The sequence below is a fragment of the Chelonia mydas genome, chromosome 4 (genome assembly GCF_015237465.2).
Source record: "Chelonia mydas isolate rCheMyd1 chromosome 4, rCheMyd1.pri.v2, whole genome shotgun sequence".
Lineage (NCBI taxonomy): Eukaryota > Metazoa > Chordata > Testudines > Cheloniidae > Chelonia > Chelonia mydas.
The window spans coordinates 17,813,359-17,834,006 of record NC_057852.1 but is presented as its reverse complement, the minus strand read 5'-3'; the positions used below and the strand labels follow the sequence as shown (position 1 = coordinate 17,834,006).

Genomic DNA, 20,648 nt, shown 5'->3' with positions numbered 1-20,648 from the left:
TAAAATATTACTTATTTACTACAGTCTAGAGCTTAATAGGAGCCAAGCTGAATTTTACTGATGTAAACAAATATGTGCAGTTCATCAAACCTAGATGTGTTTTCCTGGAGATAGGAGAATAAGGCAGCGAGGAAAAAAAAAATACTGTACCTTTGGAATGGGGAATTGGCATTCACCTGAGCAGTAATATGCATCAAAGGATTTAGGGGAAATAATCCATTCGCTCCAGCCAATGTCTGCAAAATCCACTTTGAGATAGCGCCGCGCACAGTATCTCGGCTCGTTCCATTGCTTCCTTCTTGCCTTCTTCAAGGTTTGCTCGTCAAACTGGAGTGTTTGGCTCTTCTGGTTGTTGTTCTTTCTCTGCTTTTTCTTACCCTTTGTCCTCTCTGCCAGCCGCGGCTGGAGGGTTTTGTAGGGTTTCCTGTCTTCCCATCCCTCATCCTCATTGTACTGGTACTCGGCACCTGGGAGCTCGTTGTTCTGCAAGAGCAACAGGATGTTGGTGGAACGTTTCTGTCGCTGTTCACCAAGGCTGCTCTTTGAGTGGCTTTTGGGTCTGGGGAAGCCCTCAACCAGGGAATTTCGGTGTCCTTGCAAGCTAGAAACAACACTCTCTGGTTCTGAAATAGCAGAGTCATTGGCATACACCAGGATGTAAGGTTCATAGCAGGACGGCATCCTCCTCCAGGAATAGCGGCCAGTCAAGGCCATTTTCACACCAATCAGAAGTTCATCATTCTGCTTTGCCTCACTCAGGACATGAGTAATGTCCTTCCACTGCCAGGAAAGGACATCCCGATAAGCTGTGGAAACATTTATTAGAAAACGTCCCAGGGTTCGAGTTTGGTTCCCATCAGAAGGAAAGCTCAACACTGAGAGATCTATTTGAATTTCAGGTTTCCTGTGTCCATGACGAGAGCAGCCTCCGGATCGGGGACAACTCCAAGTAGCATTTAGTAGGTCCCCAATATAATAATGCAACGAAGCTGACAAGATATTTTCAGACTTGGTTAGGGAGGTCAGATTAAAAACATGTGGCTCTTTGCTTCCTGGGCTCCCTAGAAGAATAAATATTCACATGAGAACATAGGAAATTCTAACACCACGAAAGATCAAAGGGCCAGGGTTACCTGTTGCTTTGTATTATCTTCACTAATCCCATGGATAATTCCCCATTGACTTGAATGGGAGCAGGAGCAGACCATTACATTTGAATATACAGTCCCCACACAGTCCTCCCCATCCTGCGTTCGATTTTAAAGAACACACTTTACTGTTCAGTTCTCACTGGCCAAGTGTCCGCATCACAGAAAATTCAACAGCAACAAGCTGTTTTGTTGGCAACCTCAGGAGAGAGGCCAAGGATTGACTGAACTTGGAAACTAACTAGGTACTTATACATCATTAGACTATTTGAGTGCCTAGCACATATCAATGAGTGCATCCACACTGCACCCTTCTGAGGTCAGGAAGCAAACGATGTCACAGGAAGCAGGATTGCTTGAAAGGATACACTGAAGACTGCAAAAGAACATCCAGGAATTTGACAGCCAAGTGTATTTTTTAATGTCTGTTTATTTAGCATGTGTGCAAATGGCTAGCTTGACCCTATTAGAGAACAAATGTTCTTTCTCTGTCCAGGAGAGGTCTGGCATGGGCAGTTGCAGTTTAGACCTCATCCAAAACCCACTGAAGTCAATAGAAAGAGTCCTAGTTGACTACACTGGGCTTCAGATCAATCTTTTTAAGCTTCAACGTATCCACTTACCAGTATGCTTCAACCCTAACATCTTCCTACCAACAGAGGATAGGTGTAGGGAATGAGCTAGAGCTTAGAAGAGTTGGGCTCAGTTCCCAGCTTTCTTGTGTGACTCAGGCAAACCAGTTGGGCTGGCATTATCAAAGGTGCCCAATTGAGTTAGGCACCCAAATCCCATGGAATTTCAATGGCGCCTTTGAAAATTCCATCCTTAATCTCTCTGCACCTCAGCTCCTCATCTGTAAAATGGGGACTACACTTTTGGATCTTTATTTTTTGTTTAGTGTCTAGCTGTCATTCAGAAACGTACGTGTACAATGTGCCAGGATAATTACTAATATAAATTGGGATGTGTGACACTTCCTTCTTCAAAATATTGTAAACTTCAAAAACTAAAAAACAAACAAACAAAAGTTAAGCGCTGTAAGTGTTCTGCTACATCAGGGCCCGGGCAGAAAGTCTACATATCATGCAAATCTCACTCCGAATAGAACCCTAGCGCTGGCCCTTTAACCAGGGTAAATTTCACCCTGTATTTGTAGATTGGTTCCCGGCATGCTAGAGCAGTGGCTCTCAACCTTTCCAGACTACTGTACCCCTTTCAGGAGTCTGATGTATCTTCCATACCCCAAGTTTCACCTCTCCTAAAAACTACGTGCTTACAAAATCAGACATAAAAATACAAAAGTGTCACTGCACACTGTTACTTAAAAATTGTTTAGTTTCTCATTTTGATCATATAATTATAAAATCAATTGGAATATAAATATTTTACTTATATTTCAGTGGATCGTATACAGAGCACTATAAACAAGTCATTGTCTGTATGAAATTTTAGTTTGTACTGACTTCGCTGGTGATTTTTATGTAAAAAAAGGCAAATATCTAGATGAGTTGATGTACCCCCGGAAGACCTCTGTGTACCCCTGGGGGACATGCACTCCTGGTTGAGAGCCACTGTGTTAGAGCACTACATGTCCATTGGGCTAGAGACTGGAACAGCAACAACTACAAAATTAGGAGAATAATCAAAAACATATACCTAAGTAAAAACAAAGCAAGCCTCGAAAGATGGGGAAAAGCAAAAGGCTTCTTCTCTAGTCCCACCAGCCCTCAGAGTACATCAAGAGCCATAGTACGGTTATTTTAAGGCTTGGGTAAGGCAATAAGAGAAGAAATATTTCTGCACAATTGGCTAATCCATGACATGATATTTTACAGATCTTTACTACAAATTAATGGCATGCTTACTGCATCCTGTTTTTAATGCAGATCACAGTCCACAGCATAAACTTTCCTCCAGAATAAGCAGGTCACATTTTGATCCAGTGCACTAAATGATGTCACATTTCAAGGTGCAGAAGTCAAAAACAACCTGTGCACAATGTTTTAGAGATAGGAGGAGGCTGCTAAAGAAGAATCAAGATCTGAAACAAGGTGTTAATGAGAAAAGACATCCATGTTATTGGAGTGGAAGGGTCAAACACACCCTCTTTCCTGTACGCATAATCAACAAGGAAACAAATCAAGGGCAATAATTCCATATAGCCACAATGTTACCGTGCCAGTGAGCAGGTTCTTGTGGAAAGGGGGATTTCCACGGCTTTCAAACTACAGAGGTCAGTCCAACAGGTATCTCGCACAACCCAAAGACACACTACAACAGGGGCTGGGTGTCACCAGGGCATTTAAGCTTGTGTTTGGGTTATCAGCATAAAAGTGATTCCATTGGGTCACAACGAGCAACAGCAGGTTTTCTGTAAAACAAGTTCTATGCTCAGATTGCGATGACGTTTACATTGGTCAAACTGGCAGAAATATAGATTCTAACGTTAAGGAACACCGGAGAGCTGTAAAATTGGGCTGTATGGAAAATACAGCTATAGTGGAACAGGCAACAGCCCCCAAAAGGACTGGAAACAAACCAACACATTAAGTTTACACCTTCTTTGACGTCATGGCAATCCACCTTCTCAAGAGTCTGAGGAGGGATTTTAGTTCACAGGGTTTTGAAAGAGTTCTTTCATCTAAAAGAAATGACAAAATGATATCCAGAAGTGCCCATGTAAATAGGGATGAGCAGGTCTTTGGATAAAGAAAATGACTGCTGATATTAACCTTTGCCCAAGCACTTCAACTGAACACAAATCAACACTTTCTCCCCCTCTGACGTTCCAAAAAGTTTGGGGTTTTGGGGAAAGATGGAGCTCTGGGCTTCCAGATTCTGACTGGCAACATCAAAATTGCCAGTAAGGTCTGAATAAAGCCAGCAAATGAAGTAAAAAAACACATCTCTTTCCCATTTTTTGCTAATAGAGCCCAAGAGTTTTAGGAAAAGCGGGTAGCGCACAGTTAAGGGATGGAAAACATCTATTCTATTATGTTCATTGTTCTGCAAAGGCAAGGAAGAATAGTTTATGCAAAATTTCTGACCCAGCAGGAAGAATTGAGAATCCCACGCAAACAAGAACCTGTCTTCACATGCTTTCTGATGGGTTTTGTGGATTCGAGATGTTCAGGTAGGTCAACTTCCAGGTGCTTAGATTAAATGAACTAAACTGCAGAATTTGCGTCTATGAATCATTACCTGAACACTTGGTTTTCAACAGATTAGATCCTAATTTATTTTATTGTAGAAACAGGGCAGGCACAGTCTCTTACTACTTGTCTGTGCAGCACCGAGCACATGACCACCTGATCTCCGTTGGGGTCTGTATGAACACGTGACTAATAAATACATCTACAAATAATTAATTACATCAATCTATTCATAGGGACAATTATGTTATGAGTGTATCTGTTGTATGAGCTTATTTTTACATGCAGAGTCAAGTTTTTCTTTTTGGATTTTAGCAATTCTATTCATAACAAAAATGGTAGCAGTTCAGAATCTCGGAACAAAAGAAAATGGGAACACAAATTAATCTGCTCTTGCTTAAAAAAGAAAAAAAACTAACTGATTTGTGATACACATGAAGGGGGCAATATGTATTTTGATTAACAAGCAAAACCAGACAAGCCATTCTTGCACTCTTAAAAAAAAATAAAATAAAAAATATTTACCATCAAGCATCACGTGCTACCAATAGATGGTGCTGCTTTCATACAATCCGCTTAAGGAAAGACTGCAAGGAACTAATCCAGTTTCCCACCTGCATGTAACTCATGCTGGCTGATTATTAGCTATTGTCACGGATGCGTTCTGTATTTGGTTTTTGAATTAGATTAAAACAAAAAAATACACAAAAATGTACGTCTTGGTTTGACATCACTTCGGAACAGAGTTCAATTCACCCTTCATGCAACAGGGATAATGGATTTCAAAGCATGGGCAGCAGACAAATTAAAACAAACCCCTGAAGTATCAAACAAAGGATGAAGATTTAAAAGAGGGTTTAGCCACAAGGTACCTGATCCTGCAGTTTTTTTCTCAGGTAAAACTCTCATCGATCTCACAGTGAGACTGCAGCACTTAAACCCAAAGAACATACGCTACTAAGCACTGGCTCCCACAAACACTACAGTTCAAACTCTTGATTAAAGTCAAGAGCTACTGAGGAGCATGTTACAGAATAGGAAGGTCCTGTAGGATTTTTTTTTCTTTCTACAGTCATGAACCAGACCAGCCTTTCTCCCTACTGACTTCAATAGTCAGACTGACTTACACCAGCTGAGGATTTGGCCTTTATGATATGAATAATGGCTAAGAGGTTTCTTTGTAAAATAAATATAATTTTTTTAAAAAAATGACACTTTGGGCCTGACTCCCATTTACATGGCAGAGCAGTTTAAATGAAATTAGGCCTGATAATACCACTTAGCTCTTATACAGGACTTTTTATCAGTTGATTTCAAAGCTGCTAATCGATTTCAGGTGTCCTGAGCCCCAGTTCAGTGCTCAATCTGCTACGCCACACTGTCTCCTCCCAATAAGAGGATTTAAAGAGTTTACATACAGTATAATCTAGTGAAACAGTAGTCTATGTCTCAAACAAAATAATTCTACAGGTCAAAAAATCTAAGCACTCTCAAGGGATGGCATCAGAACAGCCCTTTGATATGCTTTCCACATCAAACAAAATGGCGAAACACTTCACTGCCTATTTGCATAGTCAATCCTTCCCTGTTGCTATTCAGTTGTGTATGAAATGTTCATCAACAGACCTGAATACACATCTCCGGGTATTTTATGCCGAAGAGAGAAAGCCCAGAGAGGAGCGTTTACAATACTGGAGATGGGCCTGGTGCCCAACACTCCTGCCAATGCTTTCTCTCAGGATCAGGCGGCATTGGGAGAGGGGGTCTTACAACGGTGGAGTATTACTGCTTTGCATATGGTTACTGAAGCGGATAATCAGAAGGAGAGATCAGTTTATTGGCTGAAAATATGGAGCCAGATTCTCCCCTGGCACCTAGATACCACAAGGTCAGATTTAAAAGGCGAGGATTGTTCCCATTAAGGCATCTAAATGAAGTGGCCAGATTTTTCCCTTGCATGCTCAGCACTTCGGAAAATCAGGCCCTATGGTTTTCAGCCCCTTGTAAATTGCAATGGACAAGACAGACTTCAAACACACTTATTATTATTACTTGTATTGTGGTACCGTGTAGGAGCCCCAGTTTGGACCAGAGCCACATTGTGGTAGACACAGCACAAACACACTTTATTGCTTATATTCATGCAGTATATCCTGGGGAGGCAGACGTGGTCCAATCACTAGGGCATCAGACTCACCCGGCCTTAACTCCGAGTCTATATTGACTCACCATGTGACAGTGAACAAGACATTTAACTTCTCTGTCTCAGTTTTCTTGCATGAAATCCTGACCTCATTGGAATCAATGGCAAACCTCCCCTGGAGCCAAATCGCACCCGCTTTCTGTAAGAGCACAAGAGATGGAGCTCCACAAAGACGGGTAAGCCTTGTGCGATCTAGAGCAGGAAGGTTCCCTCTAAGTAGAACTAAATATGTACATATTCTGTGTTTAGTACGACAGACTTGTAGACAACACCCTTAATCAAGTCAGCATTTGCCTTCAGGGGAGGTCTACACTATGGCAGGGTTAGACGCTCTGAGATAGATCCACTGGCGGTCGATTTAGCCGGTCTAGTAAAGACCCACCAAATCAACTACAGATCGCTCTCCAGTCGATCCCTGTACTCTACCCCCAATGAGAGGAGCAAGCTAAGTCGATGGGAGATTTTCTCCCATCAACCCCCTGCAGTGTAGACCCCACGATAACTCGACATAAGGTATGTCGACTCCAGCTATGTTATTCACATAGCTGGAGTTGCGTAGCATAGGTCGACTTACCGCGGTAGTGTAGACATAGCCAGTTTCTACACAGTGATATCAGAGATGCTCGTGAAGTTACCCATACTTCGAATGGGAAACAGACCCCTGATGGCACTGTGCGGTACCTTTTCGTATATGACGATTCTTCAAAGGCAACCGTTGTGCTTTCTCTTCCTCCCACAAGAGCCCACAGCTGTTTGTGCCGCCTACTGCCCTTACTGGCATAAAAAGTATTTAAAAGGCAAAGCTGCGAAAACTGACATCACCAGCATAAACATGTATTCATGTTACAAGGGGCATTCCCAGGCATCAATAAGCTGGAACCAGTCCACTAACATGTGGTGTGTTTACCTTTATAGAGGATATATTGACATTTTTATGGACTGCCAAATCTATCCCATGGGTGAAAAAGGATGCAATAATGAGGGCTATTTAGCTATACAGTCATCATTATCCATAGTTTAAATTAGATATTAAAGCAGTTTACTTTCACCAGTATATAGTTAAGAATGTATCAGCATTGCCATTATAAAACCCTGTTTTCATGGGTTCATAGCACAACTGAGCTGAAACTTGGAACAGAACATCTCAAGGCCGGGAATACAATTTTTGATGCCAAATTTCTTTCCCCCCAACTTTACCCTATCCCTTCCTATCAACCTTCTCCCAAACTCCCCAATTAATTTAGATATTTCTAAATTATGCATGTAAAAATATAAAACTTTCCAATTTTGTTAAACATAGCACCAGATTCATTTTTTTAAAAGAAGAAGTTTCGGCTGTAATATTGATCTGATGGTTGATACCTGGAATTTCAAAAAAACCCCATCCTTCTATTAAACTTATAATAGCTTTAATAAAAAAAAAAAAACTCGGAAAAGCAACAAACATGCAAGCTCAGTAACTAATTTACAGAAGGTGTTTTATGACTGGAAAGATTTTAATATGCATCTTACACGTCCTAAATGTACTATGTCTTTTGTAAATTAAACACAGAGGTCATACCAGCTCTGAAAGTAATATATGGTTTATAGTACCCATCCATGAACTATGGACTTCTTTCTTTAAAAAGAATTGTTCCTGTATATGGGCTCAATACTGCAATCCACATGTAAAGTAATTGCAGAGGTAGGGGTGTGTGTGTGTGTGTGTGTGTGTGTAAAAAATCATCTGTAAAAGCGGATAATATGGACTCAATACTGCAATCCACATGTAAAGTAACTGCAGTTATGTATAAAATCATCTGTAAAAGTGAATAAATAGATTTTCATGCCTGGGCTTGTGGATTTTCATCCCAATTTCATAAGGGTGAATTTATTTGCTCTTTGATAGATATACATAGATATATAAGGCCTGATTCTCCTCTTGTTTACACCAGTTGTACAGTACTGTAATTAAATTTCCTTCAGGTGAGTTACTTCTTATTTATACCACTGTGAGAAGAATATCAGACCCATAGCGAGTGTACTCTTATGTAGTACAAAGACTAATATCAGTAAACTGGTTAAACGATGGGTTTTTCAACTAGGTAACACATAGGGCCTGAGTCTCCTATCACTTACATTGGTGCAAGTCAGGAGTAACTCCACTGAAGTCAATGGCGATATATCAGTCACTAAATCCAGCCCAAGACCAGAATCTACACCAACCAAAACAAATTCTGGGCATGATCCTGCAAGCCCTCGTCCTGTGTAGCTCCTATCAATTTCCAAGCAGAGAAGGTTTATAGTGCTAGACCCAGTGTTGCTAACTCATAATGTCTCACCTTTCAAGTTTCTTATGCAAAGAACCCAATTTTGTTTGTATTTCATCTGAAGTGGTGGGACTCAAGGGGTCACCAACAACTTAAAATATATATATATGTCACACTTCTATCAGAATGTTTTGAAAGCTGCTGTTGCAAATGACCCCTGAAGGAGGTTAGAGGACAAAAAGTAGAGTTTTCTTTATTTTGTTTTTCAGTTTGACTGCAATTAATGATTAGTCAGTTTCACTATACTCAGTTTCCCAAGGTGTCCCTGTGTGGGTGTTTCGTGCCACAACAAAGGGAAGAAAAATAGTCTTAAAAATAGGAAAAGGTGGTTATAAAACCACAAAAATTGGCTCATGAGCAGATGTAATACCTGAAATTACTCTAAACACATTTAAAAAAAACAAAAACAAAACTGACTCCATTTCAAGTTGATGGTCTCCCCTTTCATGATGCTCTGGTAAAGGTGTTTTAGTTTGCATTTCAGAAGTCCCATCTTCCAAGGTTGATAACTCAGACAAACATTTTTTCTGGGTTGTAACTTTGCATTCAGGGCCAAAACCTCACATAGTGTAAATTAATACAGTTCCATTGAAATCAATGAAGCTACACCAATTTACACCAGCTGAAGAGCTGGTCCCCTAATGTCCTAGAAACCTGATAAAAAAAAACAGGTGGGTTTTTTTTCCCTTTGGTTGGTTTTTTATTGTTTTTTTTCCCCCCTCCTATCTTTCTTCTTACAAATGTGATTGCAACAGCACTTAACAAGCACTAAGAAACCATTAAGTTAAAATCAAGTTTACATGTCAGACTTATGTTTACAAAACTAAGAACAGTACTTCAGTTATAACTGCACATTTCCTTAATCTACCCTTATTATGCTTAAATCTTCTAGTTCATGTGGTATGGAGAATAACTCACCCTTGGGACGTTCTGAGACAAAGAACTATAAGCCTTATTCTCTGCCTTACTCCGGCAAAATTTGTCTTTGAAACAAATGAGGAGTTTTACCGGAGCAAGGACTGCAGATTTCATCCCATGAATATCTCACTACTATATGTTTCTGACTGCTCTCTAGTTTACAGTCTGATCCTGCTCTCATTGAAATCAATGGCTGAACATCCATTGAATCCTATGCAGGATCAGCCTCATACACAGGAAGAATCAAGAGTAACTCCATTCAAGTCAGCGAGAGGAAATTGTGCCAGAATTTGACGTATCAAATGTGATGTATATTCCCACATATTTAAATTTAGTTCATTGTTTTTACTTGGTGAGGGACTTTTAAAGTTCTTACTGACTGATGTAAAAACTCAACAATTAAACTTTTAAGTTGATTTAACTGTATTTTTAAAAAAAATATTTTTATTTGCCTAAATGAAAAAGAACATGTGAAGAAATATCTAAATCAGAAAAGAAAAACAATTACGTAATTCAGTCCATTTCTCTGCCACTGCAAGATTATCCCCCTATAAGCAAAGGATTTCAGTTCAGCGTAGGGTGGACTTTTCAATCCCAACTTCCTTACGTACTTCTGAAAACTCCATCCGTAGCAGGCAAAGTTTTAATTTTACAATAATCATTAAGTTTGTTTTCATTACTTATTTTTTCATCCATATTTTCAACTGCCCTTGTCACTTCGTAAGATTTCAGCGTTCAAAAGTGATGCCCTTTCTTTTGTTTGGCTAAAAGATTGGTAGGATTTCTAGTGATGGTACCCAATTTTTGGACTCATTAGACTACATGTGTTATCTTTATAAAGTCCAGAATGTTTGCCAGCTGGGTTAGTTGGAAATCTAGCAAAGAACTTTCCTTTATGTCATGTTATCAAAATTGTATAGTAGCCAAAAGTTCTTAATGAAGGTAAAGTGTTGTGGACAGCAAGCTTTCAAGAACTTCCATATATTTTCTCATTTGCTATTTTTGATAATTGTATTTTCAGAAAAATTAATCTACCTCCTTTCTCAGTTACACTGTAAATTAGATCAGTGGAAATATCTTTTTCTGAACTCTTGCTCTGGTCCTATGAAGGACCCCATTCCATCCTCATAACTGACTCAGGCAAACCTGCACTGATTTCCATGGGAGCTTTACTGGTCTCATGAGTATAAGATCGGTCCCTTATCAGTTAGGGACATCATCCTAAATTATTGAGGGAATGGTGGCAATGAGGTTTAAATATGGTCATATGAACAGGAATGGGAGGAGGGGGAGAGAAGAGAGGGAGAGTTGAAATTTACACGGAGAATGTCTTAATAAGCTAAGGACAGAATCTGGAAACAAAACAGCTCAAAAGGGAATACTGTCAGTGTCCTAATTCTATTGCATTATAAGCCAAATATTAACTACTTTTAACCTTAAGTAAATATAAGATTTTTTTCCCCCTGCCATCCTCCCCCCATCATTTGATCTAAGGTTTTATAGAACTGCAAGTTTCTGCCATCAATAACCTTACAAATGAGCTGCTGTATCCTAAGGAAAAGGGAAGACAACCCCTAACTGGTTAAATATGTTGCATAAATACTTATAAAAGTGTCAGAAAAACTTATAACCACTTCAAATTTATTGCCTTGGCACTTGAACTGTGAAAGTATTGGGGGAGGAGGAAAGGGGTTAGTGAACAGTGTGTTCATAGGACTGCTGCCACCCACAGTCAAGTAACAGTATAAATATAATCAGAAAGACCACAGAGATAGGATTTCAACCAAAGGCCTTCTAGGTTTAGAACAATAAATACCTTTAATCAGGTGTGTTTAAAGGAGCAAATACCACTCAGTCCGGATTGTATCATTCTCTTTTTCAGCATATTTCAGAATCAGGACATGTGCATCAATAGGAAACATTGAGAAGGCTGCAGCCTGCTGCATAAGAGACCATGCTTTTAAAAAGATAGGACAGGTAGGATTAAAAGTAGGTATTCCCTGTCCCTCAGCACTAAAACCGTACAGAAGCAGCTTAATTGGAACAGTGTAGGGAAATCTTTACATACCTCAGGTCCACAGGCTCTGACACCAACAGATTTAGGGTCTGACCCTGCAAACACTTATTATGCGTTGTCCTGGACAGACCATCTCACAGTAGTAAACAAGCAGTGAATGTTTTCAGGATTGGGCCTTAAGTCTCTTGCTTCCAGAGGAATTTGGCTACTCACAGTAGTTTGCACTATGCCCAGTGTATGCACGATCAGGTCCTTAACAACCAATCCGTACTGTAGCCTTTAAAGAATCAAAGGCTGGGATTTTCAAAGAAGCCTCGGGGGGAGTTCAGCAGCCAGCTCACTGAATTTCAATGGGAGTTGGGGAACTACTTCTCTTAGGCGGTTGTGAAGTCCCAGACAATGATTTCATTGGGACTTTTGCATGTGAAACGACAGCAGGGTTGATCAATTAGTGTCATGAAAAATATTTGAGTAGTAAATGAGGCTTTATAATGTGTCTATAGCAAGGCACATATTGTAGGGATGGAGAAGTCTAATGGAATATAATAGTTTGGAATCACAACACTGTATTTCAGGTTTCCAGCATTTTTTTTTTTTGGCCCCTACATATTAAAAGCTCCTGAAATGACCAGATAGCCAAACAATCAGGAACAGATGATACTTCTTCCCCTTTGCTGTTAACGCTTGCTTCTTTTGGTACACAGTCTGGGTGGATTGCCAACGTACAAACATGCTTGGGCAAACGGTACAATTTCCAAAAGCATCTACGTGACTTCAGAGCCTGAGTCCCATCGATGTGCTTTGGAAATATTTAGCTATTCACTTAATTTCATAACAGCAAAGATGTGCAATTTTTCAAGCTTTCATTTTTTCTCTAAAGATCTGAATTAAAAAAAACCCAAAAAACCTAGCCCATCAACGATGTGCTACTTCATGGCAAGAACTAACTGCAAAGGACAAGAAGCCAACAAGTAGTGTCAAAATAGGCAATGTAGATTTCCCCCCCCCCCCCTTTAGACAGATATTCCCAAGTAAGAAGCGACTTTCAATATTGATAGGTTTACTGGTGCATTTCAGTTTAAAGCCGAAACCCCAATTATGCCAAAAGAGATAAACTCCACTTAACAGAGCTCCTGAGGGGTCAATTATTCTGTAGCACGATTGTATTTAAAGTAAAACCATCTTCTTCTTCCTGTATTTGTTACTAAATAGACCTTTGCTGCAATCAACTTTAAGTAATTATATTTCTATATCTAGCTGCCTGAGAGAGCCCAAAGCCACTTTACAGTCCTAATATATGTGCAAAACACTCCTTGAGTTCAATGGGAATTATAGAACAGCTACAGGGATAACCCTTAATAGGATATACACAGTACAACTTAGCTAAACTTCAACTATCTGCAACTTCCTGTTATCCAAAAGAGAGTCATGTCCCCTACCGCCTGCTAATTACACCGAAAATCCCCTCAATCATGCAAATCCTTGATTAGACAAAATCCCCATGATATTTGGTTAATCAGGGTTGTACTGTATCATACATGGCACTCCGCTACCAGAGGGATAGGAGCATTAGCAATATAAAAGTATATAATTAGAACAAAATAGATAAAACACTAATTAAACCATCTATATGATGCAGCCTATGCATTACATCAGAAGACATATTGGTATATGTGTAGGGAGCACTACTTGTTTGTTTCTTTCACCTTCAAGTTACAGTCCCTGAAGTTCCCTGTCAGTTTAAACATGATGTACTCTAGGGCCCCGATTCTGCAAAGACTCATGCACATGCTAAAGTTAGGCCCCCACTCTGCAAGAGCTTATGTGCATGCCTATTTCATTCTCCTGAGCAGGCTCATTTTAAATGAGTTGCTTTCTTGAACCGTAAATCCTGTATACTACAGAAACATCTTGCAGTTTGCAGTGCAGCGGCCAAATGCTCACAGGTCATCCTAATGCTTTCAACAACTGAAACGTGCAACTTCAGTTTGATTTGACGGTGTCAGTCAGGGCAGCTAGAAAGAGGGGATTTTTGCATTGAAAAGTCTAAATGGTATATTAACTGTAAATGTCATTTGGCCAGTAAAGCTCCAGAGTGTATTTAGATTGTCATCCTAAGGCTTTCACTGATGAATGGATTTTTCAGGAGCTGTGCATGTGAGAGCTTTGGGGAAATCTCTTCACAGCGGTTTCAGACAGAGGACGAACATTATCAGCACCTTAAAAATGATGGGCCTGATCCAGTCCCCATTAAGGTCACTGGCCAAACTCCTATTGACTTCTACAGTGCAGGATCGTTTATTAATGTTACTTGACATTTCCTTAACTCGAACTGGATACAAGTGTTATCAATTTGACATTACATATATTTGGTTTTATATGCAAATGCGTTACTAAACAGCTTATTTTCGGCTGTGCTGAAACAGAGCGGGATTAACCTCTCCAGCTGCTGAAAAAGGAGCACCCATCTCTAAACTCATGTAGGATCCAGCGATTATTATACGCACATATCCTCACAGGGTACGGCTAGCAGGTCTCTGGCATGGGTATTGCACAGCCAGCCCTGCAAAATGCACACACCAAAGCCCAACCCCCCAAAGAAAAAGGAATCTCGGACTATAGGTAAACTGTTTCCATATGGAGCTTCTCTGCTTTTTCAAAATTTGGATTATTCTCACTCTGCAGACCTACAAGCCCCCCTCCAGTGCTCATACCCAGCGCAAAGCCCGTTACATTTCCCCCAGCCCCTTTGCATGAAGTGTCAATTGCCTTTTCAGTGACAGCGCGGTCAGCTACACCGACAGCCTTCACCTCTCTCCTCCCACCCTCCACAAGCAGTCACAGCCATAGATCTACCAAGCCCCAGTGGGAGGGAGAGGCCCCCAGGTTTCGGGGGGGTGGTGTCACATTTAGGGGGTTCCAGTAAGGCAGCCTTAGAAGTTTCTGCCTCTCGTGAGGAGGGCTCGGTGCGGCTTCCCAGGCGGGCGAGGCGCTATCTTTAACTGGACCAACTTCTACAGGCGACAGAGACGAGCTTTGGAGCTTACTCGGAGCTCCTGACATTTCAGATGGGGGGGGGGGCAGGGGGGGTGTCTGTTTCCCCCATGCATTGCCCCTGCTTTTGACAGCCCGGGAGACACACAATTGCGAGAGACTCGCCCTGGGATCCGAACACCTGCCGGGGCCCCGGGGAGGGGAGCGGGGCCGCGGGGCGGGCGGAGCGGAGCAAGGGGGTCGGTACTCACCCGCTGGCAGGGCGCGGAAGCTGCGGACCGTGTTGCCCTCCCGGAGGTGCGCAGGCTGGCGGCTGGGGAGCTCCTGGCGCCGGGCGCCGCTGTACTTGTCGTAGAGCCGGAGCATGTGTTCCGAGACCTTGTCGCCCGGCGGCGGCGGCGGCAGCTGCGCGGGGCCAGGGTCACCTGCCGCCCGGGCTTGGCCGCCCGCGACCCCTCCCAGGGCCGCCTTCCTCCGCAGCCCCACCAGGTGAGCTCGCAGCAGGTCCCCCAGCGCCAGGCACAGGCAGCTCCAGCCCAGACAGAGGCACAAGAGCGAGCGGGGCACCCCAGCCATCCTGGCCAGCCCCCCTTTCCGGACAGCCGGGCGTGCAGCGAGCCCCCTTGCCGCCCACCCCACAGCCCGCAGGGGAGCGGATCGCCCGCGAACCAGCCCCGCAGCGGCTTCACCCCCCGCCCCAGCCAGAGACAGCGGGGACCAGCCCGCGGCGCGGAGGGCGGGGGGGCAGTTGCGCGCTCTGCAGCGGGGCTACGGCTCGGCGCTGCAAACCCCGGGATCCTGCAGGCAGGAGGCTTTAAAACAAAAAGGCATGCGTGCAAAAAAAAAAAAAAAAAGGAAAAGGAAAGTAACCCCCCCCGCCCCCCGCCCCCGGTCGCCGCCTTGCCTGGTGTTTGCAATGAGCTCCGGGGCGGGGGAGGGGGGTTCCCCTTCCTCGGTGCGGGTGGGGTGGGTTGGGTTTTTTCTTTGCGGGGGGGCCGCGGTGGTTACTATTATTGCAGGCGGGTGAGGGGGTGGCGCTCAAGCGGCGGCGGAGCGGAGTCCGAACTCGCAGCCTCCCCGCTCCGCGGGCTCTCGCTCCGGCCGGGGAGGGTGCGCGGCGCGCCGAGTCCCCCGGCTCCCGGGGCTGAGCCCGGGGTCACCCGCAGCCAATCGCGCCGCCGGCTCGGCCGGAGCCGGCTGCGAGCGGGAGGCAGAGCGAAGCGGGGAAACCAGCCCGCAAAGGCAACCCCCCGCGCGAGAGCTGCGGTGCTCGGCGCGGCCGGCTCGGTCACCCTCGCTGGTCGTGTCCCGCGGGGCAACGGGGGGAGAGAAACCTCCACCCGCCCTCTTCCAAGGAAAAGACCCGGGGGGGGGGGGCGGCTTGCGGCAGTCGGGCGGAGAGCGTTTGGGGACGTATAAAGGGCTGGAAACACGTGCGCCCCGCGCCTGTGCTCCAGGTGCTCGGTGACCCGGGAGCTCTGCCCACCTGACTCGGAGACCAAGCCCCGCCGCCCGGCGGTGGGACGCCTCCTGAAACGTGCCTTGGTTTTGCCCCGTCCCCGGCTAACGTGCGCAGGGCCGGGGAAGGTGGCCAAGCACGTTGCGAGAGAATCCCAGCAGGGGGCTGAGGGAGGAACAGTTGATTCCAAGCATTAAAGCCTCTTTCTTTCTTTTCCGATGCGTTCATGGGAGTTAAAAGCAGGGAAATCCTGCGCGCCACAGTCTGATCCGGCTACAGCGGGGCATCCCACCTGAGCAAGATCCATGCAAAGGACTTCACGTGCCTCGTTCATCAAACCTTTTCACAGTCACCCAGAGGGAAATAATCGCCTCCCTTTGCCACCCCCCCCCCCCCCCCAACTGCCACAATATACTCATTGAACGTGCAATAATATCCCTTTCAACTCAACTCCGATTACATTCTGCAAGAGAAATGCAGTCATTGTCATCTGGAATCCTCCCTTCACACATCTGGAAATGAAAACATACAAACAAATCAACACATGAAACGAGATAAAGTAGAAAAATCCCCGCCCTTCCAAAGTTTGTATATGCATCTGTTCAGGCTTGGAAAACAAGTATCTTTCTGGTCTGAAGAAGGGAAATATGAAATGATACTGCATTTAGTACATGGGATTTATCACTCAATATTTTTGCCATTGTCTTCATATTCTCACTCTGTACATTATGCATTACTAATGTATATACTGTAGTTTATATCTTTCATATGCATATTATATAGCCATATAAACGGCAAGCCCATACACACGTATAGGCTAAAATTTTCATCATTGCATAAGAGAGTTAGACACCCATCTTTAATTGATTTTCAGTGAGAGTGGGGTGCCCAACACATTTAAGAGTTTTTAAAATTCCCACCCATTAACTACAATACAGGCATGTATGTATGTATGTGTGTATATAAGGGGACAATCTTAGTAACATCACTACTGTACCATATATATAATATGGGGGCAGGTAAATATACCACATATATGGTATATTAACGTGCCCCGCTCCCCTTCCTCCTCTCCCTCCACCCACAAAGTGACTAATTATTTTGGATGCCTTCGTTTCTGGGTGGCCAAATCAAAACAAGATCAAAGGACATGATTTTCGGAGGATGGGTGGTCAGTGATTCATTCAAAAAGCTAGACACTTCTGAATATCTCAGATGTATACATATGCAGTAGTATGTTACCTCATGCTTTTCATTTTACATAAGCATGTAATTATCAACATACATTAAAGTAGGGCAATCAAACACACAAAAGTGACACAATGCAAAAGTTAAGGTGTTATGGGGTGGGTTTCTTTCTGAAAGAGAAAAAGTATTCCTTGCTTCTGAAACTGAAAAAGACTTGAATTGATTTTAGCTAAAAATTTCAACATACACAATCACATCTAGCTGAGATCAAGCAAGGAAATCTTCAGTCTAAAACAGGAGCAAGTAAAAATATGGGTTAGAATCAAAGTGCCATTTCAGCTTTAATTATAGTGTTTAATTATAGTGTTCTCTGCTGCTGCTGGGAGATATCATGAGAAAACCATTTAAATAAAACTGTAAGAGAGTGACACAGTCTGGTTTAAGCCTACACAGGCAAAGTCATTCACAGTTAAAAATGTACTTTGTTGTGCCTAGGTGTGAGATGGCATCTCCAAAGCGTGAGGGATCTTACAGATTCTGGCCTTGATTCTGTTCTTACATCAGCATAGATCAGGAGTGACTCCCCTGTCGTCATAGCAGTATAAAACCAGTCTAAGAGAGAGCAGAATCATACCCACTGTGTGTACATCCTAAGCAAAACTGGGTTAGCTAAGGAAGGAAACCCAGTCTGGCATCTCACATTCCTTTGGTGGATTTATTTCAAATCCTTTAACTTTCTTGTAAAGCACTGTTTATGGGTTCATTTCTTTTGTTTTTATTTAGTTTTTAAAGATTGCAATAATTAATACAAACCAAGCATGTATGATAGTTTACACAGTAAACCACAATGTGTCTACTCCACAGCTATTACAATCAAGGATCTAAGAATGTATTTAGGGACCTGAGAAACAGTAGTTACACTGACTCTTTATGGTCTAGTATGTTAGATCCTGAATCAGGCCTTCTTTACACCCAGTTCTGAGCCCTGATCATGCAGTTCTGATGTATTTAAACTCCCATTGACTTCAGCTGAAGTTATACATGTGGAAAGCTGACAGGACTGGGCTCAGACTATAATTATGAGCTTATTAAAGATGCTACATAAATACAAATTGGGGGTCAAATTCTGCTTGTTTATGAATAGTTCCCCTGACATCAATGGGACAATGTATGTGAGTAAAACCAGCAAGACTGGCTCAGTACCTGTGTTTGTACTAATCTGCAACATTTGGAGTTCAAAAAACAGACCAACCAACCAACCTCAACCCCCCATAGACTGAATTTATTAAATAGGCAATGAAGTTCCTACGAGTACGAGGCTAAATAGAGAGAGGGTGTTTTTTCTAGGGGATTCATTTCAAAAGGAGGAAATTTTAATGTCTTAGGGCCTGATTGTGCAACTCGTACTCAAGCTGAATACAACATAGTCATGCAAGTTACTGGTAATCATCATGAATAAGGGTTGCAGATTTGGGTCCTTAGACTTTTGGGGTCTGGCTGATTCCCCTTTCCCAGGTTTAACACCAAAGTATTTTTATTAGTATTATTTCTATTGCAGTAGTGCCTAGGGACCATTATCATGGACCTGGACCCCTTTGTTCTAGGCGCTGAACAAAAGGACGGTCCCTGCTTCAAAGAGCTTAGAATCTAAACTTAACTGTTGATTTACACCAATGTGAGCTAAGCATCAGGCCCTTGAAGTCTACACAATTTCTGCTGCTATGTTGAGGAGTTGTGAGGATTTGTGGGAGGGCTCGGTTCTTAACACCTAAAAATAGGCATTGTGCTTATGTTATAAACATCCTGGCAGTTAGAGAGCCTCATAGGACTGACAGGTTCACCCTCTGCGTGCCCATGAAATGATCTGATAGTGAACTGTACAGAAGCAGACCTCACTGGGGAAGGTTATTCGTTCGTTCCCCATCTCGAAATGCCATTTCGTCCATATATCAATGCAGCATATTCATCTTCCGTGAACAATATTCCTAACTATGCGACACATTTCTGTGTGATTGTAACAAAATCCAAACAGCAGATATGCTGGGTTATTTAGGTTTAAATCAAGTCCCATCTGTTTGTATAACCCTGGATGTGTCATTTTTAGGAGGGGAGGGGAAGTGGACAGAGAGAGAATCCAGCAGTGGACTGGAAAAGCGATACAGCTGGAGGAGGACATGGATGATGAATTTACAGCCTGCCTGTCTTGCGTGGCACATCTACGCCATCAGCACACTTGAAAGGATCATGAAATCAGCATCGTCAAAGCGTGAGTCTGTTGTACTGTTGCTGCTGCTCTGATTGACTGCAAAGAGCACAAGAATATAAGGGACCAAGAAAAACCGGATTCAAATGTGTTGGGAATATTAAGACTTTCAAGTACCTACAAAATACATTGAATTGCAGGGGCTTTGTCTAACGTCCCCTTTCATGAGTGCTTGTTGAACTACCCTGTAATCTGGGGGCAAGACGAGTTTTATTTTTCCATGGTTTGCCATATTTTGTATTGCTTCGTGTCTTCCGATTATGGACTGCTGCTAAATTCTAGCAAAATAGCGATAGGGCCAAATTCTGGCTCTCCGCACCTCCGCTGTGGGAGGAGTGGAGCTGTATCAAGTGAGAGGAAGGTCCCTGAAATGATTCTAGCTGCACAGGGCAGATGCAAAGTGAGGCCCCTTAAGCTGCCAAGGCAGCTGACCCAGGTGCTGTTCCCACCAGGTTTATGCCAGCAGAGAGTTTTCTCTTCCCCGTCTGTACAAAGGGACAGCTGGATCAAATTTCAGTGGCATTGTGACTAGGCAGCCTGCTCTGGCAGCAGCCGTACAGATTTAGTATAGACCGCTGCTTAAAAGCAGTCAGGCCTGGTCCAGTGCACCCCTCTCTACGCCAGCTCTGCGGCCTAAGGAACTTTGAGCAAGTGAAAATAACCTTGGGGAGTAGGGCTGTTGTTCGCTCCCTCACTCCCTCCACTACCCAGCTCCTGCTAATTGGTGCCATTGCAGATAACACCAGTTTTTTGTGTTGTAGATGCCTGTTCACTAGGAGCTGGCCTGAGATCACCGACCCGTTTCACACAGGATGTTGCAAAGATGACAATGAGTTCAAGCCACTGCCAGTCTGGACCATATCCAAGCCAGTAATCTAGAGCGGAGAGGTTCCCTATCCTACTGCCAATCCCCCGAGACATCTAGGTCTCACTGGTTGTGCTTAAGGAAATATCTAGTGTAGTGCTTATTGGTAATGACCTAGTAAGTGAATAAAAA

The 20,648-nt window shown here is 43.1% G+C and overlaps 1 protein-coding gene and 1 long non-coding RNA gene across 2 annotated transcripts in view; one reads left to right on the top strand and one right to left on the bottom strand.

Moving 5' to 3' along the window:
* BMP3 (bone morphogenetic protein 3) overlaps positions 1 to 16,206 on the bottom strand; it is a 27,139-nt gene extending 10,933 nt beyond the window's left edge. The window contains exons 1-2 of the mRNA XM_027827963.3: positions 14,993 to 16,206; positions 151 to 1,061 (exon numbers count right to left, since the gene is read on the bottom strand). Of these exons, the coding sequence (XP_027683764.2) occupies positions 151 to 1,061; positions 14,993 to 15,317 (1,236 nt within the window). The 5' untranslated portion in view covers positions 15,318 to 16,206. The remainder of the gene's footprint in view (positions 1 to 150; positions 1,062 to 14,992) is intronic.
* LOC114020792 lies at positions 15,142 to 20,648 on the top strand. The gene is made up of 3 exons (XR_006290342.1): positions 15,142 to 15,230; positions 16,434 to 19,654; positions 20,413 to 20,648. It is a non-coding gene; the product is annotated as an uncharacterized LOC114020792 (long non-coding RNA).